General features: G+C 39.0%; 1 protein-coding gene across 3 annotated transcripts in view; it reads right to left on the reverse strand.

Moving 5' to 3' along the window:
• The window catches only part of NTRK2 (neurotrophic receptor tyrosine kinase 2), a 273,512-nt gene that overhangs the window by 106,543 nt on the left and 154,336 nt on the right, over positions 1-12,633 (reverse strand). For 2 of the 3 annotated variants that reach the window (XM_034774167.1, XM_034774169.1), the window contains exon 13: positions 8,278-8,466. In XM_034774167.1, the coding sequence (XP_034630058.1) occupies positions 8,278-8,466 (189 nt within the window). The remainder of the gene's footprint in view (positions 1-8,277; positions 8,467-12,633) is intronic. The other variant, XM_034774168.1, reaches the window with a different exon arrangement.

Below are 12,633 nucleotides of genomic sequence, written 5' to 3' on the forward strand. Positions count from 1 at the left end.
TCTGACTCACTGACCTTAAGATGCATTAGACTTTTTATGCCAAAAGAAAAATATCACATAGTTGAATTAATTATGTGTTGAAATGTAAACTATATATTTTGGAATTTATTATTTTCTTATTTTGCACTCACGTTCTCTGTGTCTACATATTATTTTTTTTCCTCAGGACCTGCATTTCTGGTTGAGCCAAAACTCCCACTGGGGCAAGGAATACAGAACCAGAAGTCTGCTCCTGCTCCCATTAACTTCTATAGGAGCAAGAATCACACCCTGGCTCTTAATAATGAAGTTCTTTTTATAAATTACATTTTTTCCTACAGATTTCACAGGGGGAATCTCCTTTTTAATCCACTTAAATTATTTTACAAAATGCTTTCAATATATATTAAAAAATGAACATCTCTTGAATTTCTCAGACATCATGAATTTGGAGACGGATCATTCAGTCACTGTAACACTGTGTGACTGTATAGTATTATTTGTCAGGTGCATGTCACTGTTTTAGCTACATACTTTTTGACAGATCTGAATAGTCAAATAACTGAAGCAAATGGCCCAGTTCAATGGTGTCACTGAAGTTACACTTGTTTAACAGTTTTTCTGCCTGTTTTATTGATCCAACAGTGTCCTTGGCTAAGGCCCCAATTCAGAAAACCTATTAAGCACATCCATCCATTATTCCGCAGTACGTATGTGCTTAACTTTAAGCATGTACTTGGGTGCTTTGCTGAAGAGGGATGGTTTGCTTAATCAGAGCCTAATTGAACTGCCAAATTTACTAATGAAGTATCTACTTCAACTGCAGAAGTTGGCACTCTATATGCATTAGCCATTAGGCTGCACATTTCACGTTAGCTCGTTCCACACTGCTTTGCTAACCAAAATGCATACTTCAGTTCGGATCTTTCTCTTTTAACAAACTTCCAAAAGCATGTTTCATGGGTTGAATTTTCATACAATAGGCTGTTCAAGCTACACAGTTCACAAATTAAGGACCAGAACTTACAATGCTTTTTTTCATGTCAGTCATCCCATTCACAGCAGTGGGCATCCTGGTGTGAGTAAGCAGTAATCACGCTAGGGTGACCAGACAGCAAGTGTGAAAAATCAGGACAGGGGGTGGGGGATAATAGGGGCCTATATAAGAAAAAGACCCAAAAATCGGGACTGTCCCTATAAAAGCGGGACATCTGGTCACCCTAAATCACGCAAATAAGTAGTGCAAGATCACACACTGTTCTGAGTGGTGAAATGTAATTGGACCCGGAACATTTTGCTGAAAATATAACAACTTTCTGCTTTTCTCTTTTACTAAGTGAAAAGAATCAATTTTGTGCAGATCAGCACTGCTTCATGAATGTCAATCTGGATAATGGTGATCTTTTAGGTTCACTTTTACAAAAAAAATGGAAAGGAGATTAATTTCTTTTTGGTTTTGAACTTTCCATGGGGCAAGGAAAACAAGTTTTTAAGGCTGAAGACTTCAGTCTTTGGAAGCATTTATTCCATTTAGATAAAAACTAAATAAATTAGTGGCCTGCTGAGAACCCAGATGAACAGCAGGTGGTAAACATTCTAATTTCAACCAAATTTATTTTGTGTTATATTTTTTGTGCTGGGCAAAGGAAATATGCAGCCAGATTATTAGCAAAATGTGTAGGACTCAAACTGTGATGGTCTAAAATGCAAAAATCTGCTGCCCAGTTGAAGAAAAGTGAAGCATAACTACTGGCGTGCGTAACATTTCCTTCACTGAAGTCTGCAGGACAATCAAGAAGTCATGCACCCTGTGTGGTGATGTATCCAACCAAATCAGCTGTATAAAAATATGCAGTTGAATCTGAAAATATCTAGCCTGACCATAAAATATATAAATATCTTCTGAGTTAAACACACAATTTGATTGGAAAAAATATAAATATATTTCCTTCCTTATATCCCATCATGTTAGTTGAGGCTCACTGGAACATCTTGGCTGTCAAACTATTATTTTTCACTGGAGTCTACCCTAACCCTGCCTTATTTTTCAATATTCTATTATCAAAAGAAGATGATATTTAATTTGTTAATTTCGGTTCAGATTAAACATTTCATTTTAATCTGATGAAGCACAAGCTTGTGTCATTATTTTATTTACAAATAAAAATGAATCCCATTATGTCACTCAGATTTTTGCCTAATGTATACATCTAAACTTCCACACTCAGGCATGTGCACTTATATGTACATCACAGCAGTACACACCTACAAGAGGAAAATGATGATTGAGTGATTAAAAAAGGCATCAGAAATATCCTGACACACCATGAGCTATCCATATGAAGGACACCGATTTCCTCATGTTTTCTAAAGCAAACCTGGCTTTGTGTCTTAGCCATTAGCACAAATATCCAGGGGATAAACCACACAGGAACTAGTTAACACCCCTACCAAGAATGTCATTTCGCGCAGGGCCGGCTCCAGGGTTTTGGCCACCCCAAGCAGCCAAAAAAAAAAAAGACGCGATCGCGATCTGCGGCGGCAATTCGGGGGGAGGTCCTTCGCTCCAAGCCGGAGTGAGGGACCGTCTGCCGAATTGCCGCCGAATAGCTGGACGTGCCTCCCCTCTCCGGAGTGGCTGCCCCAAGCACCTGCTTGACAAGCTGGTGCCTGGAGCCAGCCCTGATTTTGCGATAGTGAGAATGTCTTTAAAAAAATAACTGCAGAAAGGAGGATTGTAACTATAAGGCATTTGAATTAGCTGGTATGGGGAAACTCAAGTCAGTGGAGTTACTTCAGATTTACACTGTTGTGACTGAGGCCAAGATTTGGTTCAGGAACCTTTACACAAGAAACCAAGAGCAAAGATCAAATTTTTCACAGTTACATGGAAGCAACTACAGTGACATCCATGGAGTTTTCCTGGGGGTAACTCATGGCAGAATTTGCTTCTTCCAGTCCCAAAGTTTACTTCAGGGCAGTGTCTTATCCAAGCAGTGGGATAATTCTGCCCTAAATCACAACCCTTGCAATCTCATTGATATTTTATGCATCTCTGGGCCTGAACTTTTGTCTTTCACATTATTATCAACAAGGCAGTGTTATTTACTGTGAGAGGTTCCACCCTTAATCGTTAAAACATAACAATAATAGTCTGATATATTCCAAGTACTGAGCAGTTCGCTAAATGACGATTTAACAAATTCAATAGCTATGCACTACTGAATTGATAGGCTTCACCTTTTCAGTCCTATCTCAACAGCTTTGGTGTGTCAGTTTGGTAACTTTAGCAGCCATGCCTGATTGTTGAATGCTAATCTTGGAAAAGTCCTGGTCTCAATGAAGGGGCCAATGAGATTGAGGCTTACGATGTCCCGCTAGAATTAGTAAAACTCACAAGACACAAAAAATGACCTTTATAGCACGGCTAGCCATTGCGCCTGTGAGGTTTTAGACAGTATAGTTGGTGCCAAGTAAGGATAATCTCTGGAAGATTTGCCATCTATGTGAGTGTCCTACACTGAAGATTACTTCACTCGAATGTCTGGCCTCATTTCTGATAGTGACATTTGAAAGTCCCATTCCCAAGTGAGACGACTACAGGGTGCTCCCCGTTCATTGCAACTTTGTTTAAAATGATCTCATGCCAAAGATCATTTTGTCATGTCCAGGCTCTGAGTGCTCTCACCCAGTTAGCTAGGTACCTACAAACAAAAAGGGCTGATACTTGACTTTAGTTTAAGTAGAAGCAGGTGAACAAGTTTGGTGTGCCTTAAGGTACACAGTGGATCACAGAATGCAAAAATTCCAAGTGGAAACCCTCAGGCCTTCTGCAATGGCAGATCAGCCAATAAAGGCAGGTCCACCTGGGGGAGAAGAGCGGGGAGCAGTGTGCCCAGGCCCCCTGTTTGAGAGGGATCCCAAACCGAGTGGCGGAGCAACCTAGTGCACAGGGTCATGATGGAGCAGCAGCAGGGCTTAAATTCAGTTGGAGCTGTCTGGAGCGAAATTCCAGTAAATATTTTTAAACTCTTGGGGCTGACTCTCTGAGTCCCAATGCCTCCCGCGGGGGGCTCCAGGAAGTACTCTTTGAGAATTTAAGTCCTGAGCATCAGCCAAGTCAAACCAGTTCACAATGCCTGGAGCAGAGAGTTGGGCCCAGCCCTACCAGACAAGAGATGCTGCTGCAGGATGAATGCCTCTCCAACCATCACCCCCGCACAACCTGCACTCCAAGTGGTAATTTCTTTGGAAGAATGGAGGCCCTGTGTCAGTTATTGTCACAGGCCCTTCAAAATCTCTATGTGACCCTGAATAGAAGGCAGAGAAACCTGAGGCCAGCAGTAGGTGAGTGTTCATGCCATGGCAGGATGGGGGTGTGAGATGGGCAGAAGTTAGAGTTGAGTCCTGTGGGCTTGCAGGACAGCCAGAGGAAAATGGATGTTTAACCACGGATGGCTGGAATGGGAAATATCACATAGGCATGGACGAGGGAGGGAGGGTCATTTTCAATTGTCTATCAGTACATTCAGTGAATGTCTAGATAAGCATCCAGAATGAAATCAAGGCCAGGATTTCACCTCCACACTTTTGGGTGCTTACTGAAACTAAACCTCACCAGTTCTGATTTTTCATCTTGAGTGACTGCACCAAGAAGGGAAGGGAGCACTATCATGTCTAGTCTCCTCATTTCCAGACTTTTAGATGCTGGTTCTTCTCAGGAATGATTTTTTTCAGTGGCAGAAATGCTGATTTTTTGGTGATGGAATTTCAAATGGGATTTATTATGATTGCTATTTTTATAAACACACACACACTTCTCAGAGTTAGTGTTGGAGCTCTGTCTACAGGATTAGGTATTTGACGAGAGGTTAAAACATCACTTAAATGGAGAACGAAAAAACAAACTCCACTTGCAATTCACTGCAAACATGCTCCTTCAAATTCCATTTAAATATAGCATTAGTGTTGGAAAGTGATTCGACTTAGCCCCCAAAAATGCAGCATAAAAAATATTAATCACACAGGGTCCTGCATGACAATCATTTCCCATCATGACAGTCATTGACGGGGTGTCTAATACTTAGACGACAGCTGTATTTAGGCTGGATATGGAGTAAACATAAATGTTAATTATTTTACTTGAGATGAGAAACCAGATGACATTTTGAGCTGGTATTACTGTAAACAGGAAAACGGTATGAGAGCTTTACAGCTTATAAAAATATCAAAAATACAAATCAGGAGGAGGTTTGCAGATCGCAGAAGGACAAGTGCAACACTGTAATAAAAAGTGAGTGAATGAGACAGAGAGAGTGTGTGTGAAATTATTCATGGGAAGACCATTTTTGTCTCAGACAATTCAAATTACCCTCTTTATTGGACATGCTTAATGTGCTAGAAGAGACCAGATTTGTCTTGATTATATTGTGCTATAGTAGTTTACCTGGTTCTCTTTGTTTAAAATAATAAAAACCCAAATACCTCAGACACTGAGAACATCAATGCAGTGTAGCAGAACGTGGAATGACCTGATGTACAGATCTCCACCTTCCTCATCATTCAAATCATATCATGCATAGTAATGTGAAGACTTAAACCCTCATTCTCTACACATTTACACACATGCTTAATTTTTTCCCTGTGAGTAATTTCATTAGAGTCAGTGATATTACTCACAATGTGCAAAATCAAGTACATGTTTAAGGGCACGTCTACACAGTGGAGTTATGCATACTGGGGTGGGAGGTGTTTCAAATAGGCACTATACTAAAGCATGCTAGGAAACTTTTAGTGTGCACCAGCAAAGTCTACACAGACCAATTAATGCACAACACGTCAGTGCACTTTAGAAATCACCCCTGCATAGTGCGTGTTGCTGCTCTAGTTAAGGCCTCAGTAGAAAAGACCTGAATCTTTTCAGGATCAGGACCTGAGATTGTTGACTTACAACTTTTACTGTAGTTAGTGTTGTTCAATTGTGATGCAATGCTTCTATAGCTGAGCTTCAACCTCCTATTCAACTCAAATGACCTCTTTGTTTTGGAACAGAGCACATACATTTTTTAAACATTTTTGTTAAAGCCAGAGACTTTACATGCACGGAAGTTTGCTTTCAGAAGAACAATTAAAATGTTAGTCTCTAAGGTGCCACAAGTACTCCTGTTCTTTTTGCGGATACAGACTAACACGGCTGCTACTCTGAAACCAATTAAAATGTGTTTTAACGTAGCTGGGGGCAGGAGTACAAGAGCCTAATATTCATACACTTGATCCTTTATGTAACTTTGTAGATGGCATGAGGGCACATTACTCCAGTTGTAATCCCCTAATGAATTCTATTTTTCATAGGAATTGAGTTCCCAATCACAATACACATATACAATGTTCTCCTTATGCTTATCAAGTACAAAAAAATTATTTCAGCATACTGTATGTGGTATATCAGATTATTTGGAGATGTATTATTATACAATAATTCTATATAAGAAAATAACATTAAGAGAATATTAAGATTGCATGAATACAAGCCAGAAAGTGTCAAAAGTTGGTGTTGCCAAGGCACCCTGACATTCTGCGGTAGATTGTGCTTAGTGCACAATGTGGAATTATCTCAGGGTTTCACAGGAAAGGTAGGTGCCCTGGTCTTAGGGTGACCAGATAGCAAATGTGTAAAATCAGCATAGAGGTGGGATAATAAGTGCCTATATAAGAAAAAGCCCCAAATATCAGGACTGTCCCTATAAAATTGGGGCATCGGTCACCCTACCTGTTCTCAGCCTTTCTACTTGTTAAAAAACACACAGCGATTGGAGGAGGGTTCCTGTTACACTCTGTAAACTGTCTAAGGTTTAAGACAAAAGACCCAGCTTGTGCATCCACACTAAAATTTTTGCTGCATAGTTAAATCAATTACATGCATCAATACACAATGTAGCATTCCTCAACCACACACATGGGGCCCGATCCAAAGCCCAATGAAGTCAATGGGAGTCTTTCTACTGACTTCCATTGGAAATGGATCAGACAGCCTATGAATTTAAGGAAAAGCTTATACAAAATCTATTGGGCATGTCAAGTGTACAATGTATTAAGGTTCATAACTTAGTCAAATGAGAATATTTTTTATTGGACCACTTAAAGGCATTTGTCATCAATATGGGCCATTTCTACTACAATTTTCAACCTCTGTTTAAGACTGTTAAAAAAAAAGATTGTTTTTTTTTTTAATAATGAGGAAAGTAATTTTTTCTCATTCTTCTCATGCTACAAAACCATTTTTTGCTGAAGCATTAAAAAATCCCTAGGGACCAAGCCACAACAATTTCAGTCCAAAAGGTAAAAGTTTGAGATAGCTATAAATGACTGAAAATTGTGAATTAGAATGGAAATCATTAAGAAACTCTGATTATAGCAATTACTGCCTCACCTGTTATAATATGTTAGTGTCAGTAGTTATCCACAGTATTTGTGGATGACCACAATATATTTATTATTTGCTGTACTATTATATTTAAATGTTTCAATAACAGCCTCCCCCAACTTTTAAAATGTTCATTTGCAAAACTAATATTTGTTTTGGAGATCAGTAACAGAAGCCTGGCGTGCTTTTTGAACCGTTCATTTCGTATGCCTCCAACCTGATTGACTAGGAACATATATGTGACAGTTAAACTTACTGTTTATCTGAGGTGAAAACAAAACCTAGTGCTTCATCTTAAATATTAAACACCTTTTTTTAAATATAAACCTGAACTATACAAATAAAGCAGAAGAATAAAAGTTGTCACCCTCTAATCTCAACACTATTTTAGCATTACTTTTAAATATCTATATATTTCAAAGTGAATTTACATTCATAGCCACAACACAAGTAATTTGATAACAGAATGTATATAACGATACTATGCAAATATTGACTTCTGGTTCTGGCCCAAAGCAAGATTAGTCTTTTCTTGAGAATACACTGGGTCAAATTCATATTAGGTGCAATGGCCAGATCCAAAGGCCATTGAAATCAATGGAAAGTCTCTCAGTGACTTCAGTGAACTTTGTAGGCTTTCTGTGCAGCTGTCTTAATTGACTCCTCACAAGGGCTGAATTTGGCCTTTTGGCTTTGACAGATGTAAAGCAGTTCATCCCATGTACCAATGTCCTTAATCACTTGAATACATTTTAACCCCCCCTCCCCCACTACCCTTGCAAGTTACATCATTACCCCATTAGTTCGAGTAAAGAAACCCAGCTCATGGCTGAGAAAAATAAATGACCAAAATACATATAAACATCTGTACTTACATGTGTCTGGCTTGAGCTGACTGTTGGTGATTCCAAAGTACTGGGGGTTTTCAATGACAGGAATCTTTGTCATTCCAATGATGACAGCATCTGGGCCGCCCTCAGAAGAGGATGGAGTGTTACTCCCATTCGAAATGTGATGGAGGGGACTTGCCGAATCATCATCATTGCTGATAACTGAAGAAGGACCTAGAGTTAGAAACAAAGATTCCCCTGTAACTTGACAAATTTTTCCCCTCCCTCAGTCACCTGCTTTGGCTGACCAATCTTAAGCACAACTAGCTAGTAGCCTTCTTTTTGCTAATTGGCGTTTTTGCCTCTGGGTCTTTGTATGCATGCTGAGGGAGGTGGAGAACATATTTCATATGGGACTTAAAACAAAGGCTTCGTTTGGTGACTCCTTTATATGCACAAGGATCATCGTTCCATAGAGGTAACCTCTAAAGCACTCAGATACTATGACTACGAGTGTGTTATAAGTACCTATATTGGTAGATTACATAGACTTGATAGGACTATATCCAATATAGTAGGAGAAATATCAAAATGCTGTGAACTCTTCTGTTGTTTCCAGCAATAAGTTATAACCTGTATTCATTGCTTGTTTGCATTAGTCCCTACTCAGAACATACAAAAGTAAGGCCTTTAAAAACAAAGCTGAGTGATGTTTTCCCTTGTCATGGCCTTATTGCGAGACAGGATATGTGTGTGAGATGCATTCTCCCTGAGGAGGGAGGTTGTCTGAATTCTTTAGGACTAAGAGGGTTAAGACAACATTCAGAGCCCAGTGGACATGTAGGACCAACTCCTACCCTATGCCTCAGATGGACTGTGGAGTCACTGTGCAAGGCCTGTTCCAACCCAATGGAATATTTCATTCCCCTTGGCAGCCTGTCAGAACCCAGTATGAGAGTGGCCACTTCTGTTTTGTTCTCTTTGCACTTTATTAATTATTATTATTACAATTAAGCCACAGCAACTGGTGAGATAAAAAGTGATAGGATTAATTGTTATGCAAATTGAGCACTTCTCAGGTGGGTTTAAGGGGCTTTGATCTAATATCTCACAGCCTATGCAAGGTCAAAATAAGTAACAAGTAACCCAGGAGCTCTCATGATTTACAGCTTAATTGCTCTCTTCCCTTTAATTCTATGTATGCAACCCAAGCTCAGAAAGAAGATCCAAGTCACTAATAAACCTTGGCAGCATTTTCCCTACTCGTCCCACTAAAGAGCCAGCGACAAACTCACATTTTCAAATGGTTTATTTTATGCGATTCTCCTCTCATGACTGGCTCACAGTATCACTATAAAGACATCTTTATCATTCCCTGAGATGGCTTATAAGTAGGGGATGGATTTGGAGATCCCATTAGGAATTTCACCTTTAAATAATCTGACATAGCTATTTTGAGGGTTCAGCTGCAGGAACATCCCTGTCTCTCTCCCCCTCCCCCCAATTAAAACCCTGATTCTGGTTTAGCAGTCCATAAAGGAAACCATTTTACTGTTTGAAAAAGTAGTTTTCCCCTAGCCTGAAACATGAGCGGTAATTTTTCAAATGCCTTTCACTTTGCTGGGAAGTCACAGTTGACAACGTTAAGCAATGCATCTAGATCTCTGCAATTTATCAAGTGAAGTATTAATACTGATGCTGTATTTGTCATTACTGAGTTCTCAGATCCTTAGAAGATGAATGCTACTAGCAAAGCTACAAGGATTATGCCTGTTTTTTGGCGAAGATTTTTAGATAATGAAGTCCAGAACACAGCAAACAGTTGGGAGAAAACATTCCTTGAGATGGTATATTAGCTACACATATAATGTCACAACATTATTTGATGTGTGTTTAGGTTTGTGTGTGCATCTGTGCTGCTATAAAACATCATGAAAATGTAGAGAAGAACAAGAAAAGCCTTGCTAAAGTTTTCTAGAAAAAAACACTCCTGAGTCTCATGTCTCCGAACATCTCAAGTTGATGTTACCACTAAGCTGGCAGACAAATAAAAAATGTTCTTTTTTTTTACTTTTTACTTTTTACTTTTTTTATTTTTACTCAAAAATGCAGTCCTTTTTATATTAATGTATTTTTAGTGTGAAGGGCCACATCTATTTTATTAGAACAGCTTGTAAGCTTTCTTAGACATATAACTTAATAGAGGCACTTCTAAGTCCTCTGCAGCCTCTGATTAGCATGAGAAACAAATCCCTTTGTCATTTGTTCATTCCTCACACGTATACAGGATTGGAAGGAAGGAGTGTACATTACACATCTATAGGAATGTAAGCAGAATAGTGAAAAGGAAGGCAACCTGCTAATCACATCAATTTTGCACTGATCGGGACGCTGGCATCCAGTTTTATATGGTAGGCCAGTTTTTAATTATTTTTTAAATCATTGCACGTTGCAAGGCATTGTGGTTAAAATGTGGCTGCTTTCTTTATAAATGAGGTTACTAAACTAAGCCAACTAATTAAACTGGTCCTCTGTGTTATGCCAATTAGATTTCAAATCATTTCTGATATATTTGAGCAATACCTAAAATATGAGGGTAAATGCTAGACCACAGTGATGTGTTATGATCTAATTAATTTGTTATTAGTCCACTTAATCAAGGAAACCTTTTTATACATTCAGTACAGGGAACTGACTGTAAATTGCAACTCCTAATAAGCGCACTATATTTACTAATTAGAAAAAAGATAAAACAATGGCCTTTGCTTAATTTTAAAATACCCATTTCAGTTTTCTACATATCTGTTATATAATTAAAACATCCACCATCCAAGAGATGGCAAGTTTTTTACATATCAGGAGACAAATAAACTTACACCAATTCAAACATCCACTTCATCAGGGTTTATTCACATTTATCAGTGTGATAAATGTGAATAAACAGGTACACAAACTGTTTTGTTGCTTGCTTATTTGACAGACTAACTGTTTTACATGAAGTTACATTCCATTTCCGCAATGCACTGACTTAATTACATTACAATCAAAGTCTAGCACTGCAGCTGACACTTCACTGTAGCAGTTTTCATTGTTGCATTTTCAGAATGCAATTTGAATGCGACCACTCCGAGCTGGCAAGAAACTGGAATGGCTCTTTCATGAATCATTTATCCAGAGCACAAATCGAAGGGTAATTTCTTAAACAGTGTCTAAGTACTGTCTCATCCTGATTAAATGGGGTCACCTAAAATTACTTGTCAAAGGCAGAATGAGCAGGGCAACCATTTGCTGACACCTATTATTGATTTTGCTTTCTCAAATCCAACATTGGCTTCGTACAGAAAGAAAATTTTAAACAAAATGTCTCCAATGGAAATGAAATTCATTGGCTGTCAATAGCCACCACTTCAAGGGACAGTTGCAGCTTTTAAGAAAACTCCAAAGAAACAGGGGTTTTCTCCATTCCGAAATGTTCTGCCTAACATCCTCACTGGGTTTTTTTTAAGAATATATTTCTTGTCTTAAGAAGATGGAAGCCGGAGCCAGATAAGAAACAGCTGTCTGCTTTGGAGAAAAATGACGAGAAAATATATCTTACAGGACTGAGCCTCTCTCTCTTTATTCATTGTGTATTGTCTGTGCACAAGAGAAAACATGTAGCATGGATGCAAGCACATTACCCATTTGCTATATGCACATCATTTCCAAGATGTAAGCATGTGGGAAGATTTAGGGAAAATAATTCTTTTCTAAGCTGACATTCTGTGTGTGTGGGGTGGGGGGGGGGGGGAATGAGCCAGATTGTGACTGCTCCTCATGAGATGCATGAGGGTGGGAGGGTACAAGGAGCTTCTCTGCTCCCTGCTGTGTACCCCACAGAAGGACCAGAGACAATCACATTATCAAAAAGGGGGAGGGGAGGAAGCAGGGCCATAGCTCACATCCACACACTCTGCACTGGGAACATGGGTAGAAGTTTGCACCATTCGGTGCAATCCTTTGGTGCCCCTTGGAGCTTCCTGATGCACAATCCCTCTCCAACTTCTCCTTGGGACAGTGCATTTCTGCGCTGTCCCTTATAGTGGCTAGTGCCTTACAGGAACAATTAGGTCCAGACTGGTAATTTTATCCTGATATTTTTTTCTACAGGGTTGTAACTGTATTTTCCTTAGATTTCAAAAAAAAATGTTCTTATAGAATTATATTTTAAAGTACTTTAGATATTCTGACCAGGATAAATACTTTCATGATCATACTATAAGAATAAAGAGATTTTTTTCTGCTGCCCCATTGTTGTGAAGCAAAAGAGCAGTAATGGATTTTTAATATGAATTCCACTGGACTCTAGTCACACCATGATTTCTTGGTGTTGGCCTCTGGCTCTTTTCTTGCTCCATTTCT

Source organism: Trachemys scripta, chromosome 6, assembly GCF_013100865.1.
Source record: "Trachemys scripta elegans isolate TJP31775 chromosome 6, CAS_Tse_1.0, whole genome shotgun sequence".
NCBI lineage: Eukaryota > Metazoa > Chordata > Testudines > Emydidae > Trachemys > Trachemys scripta.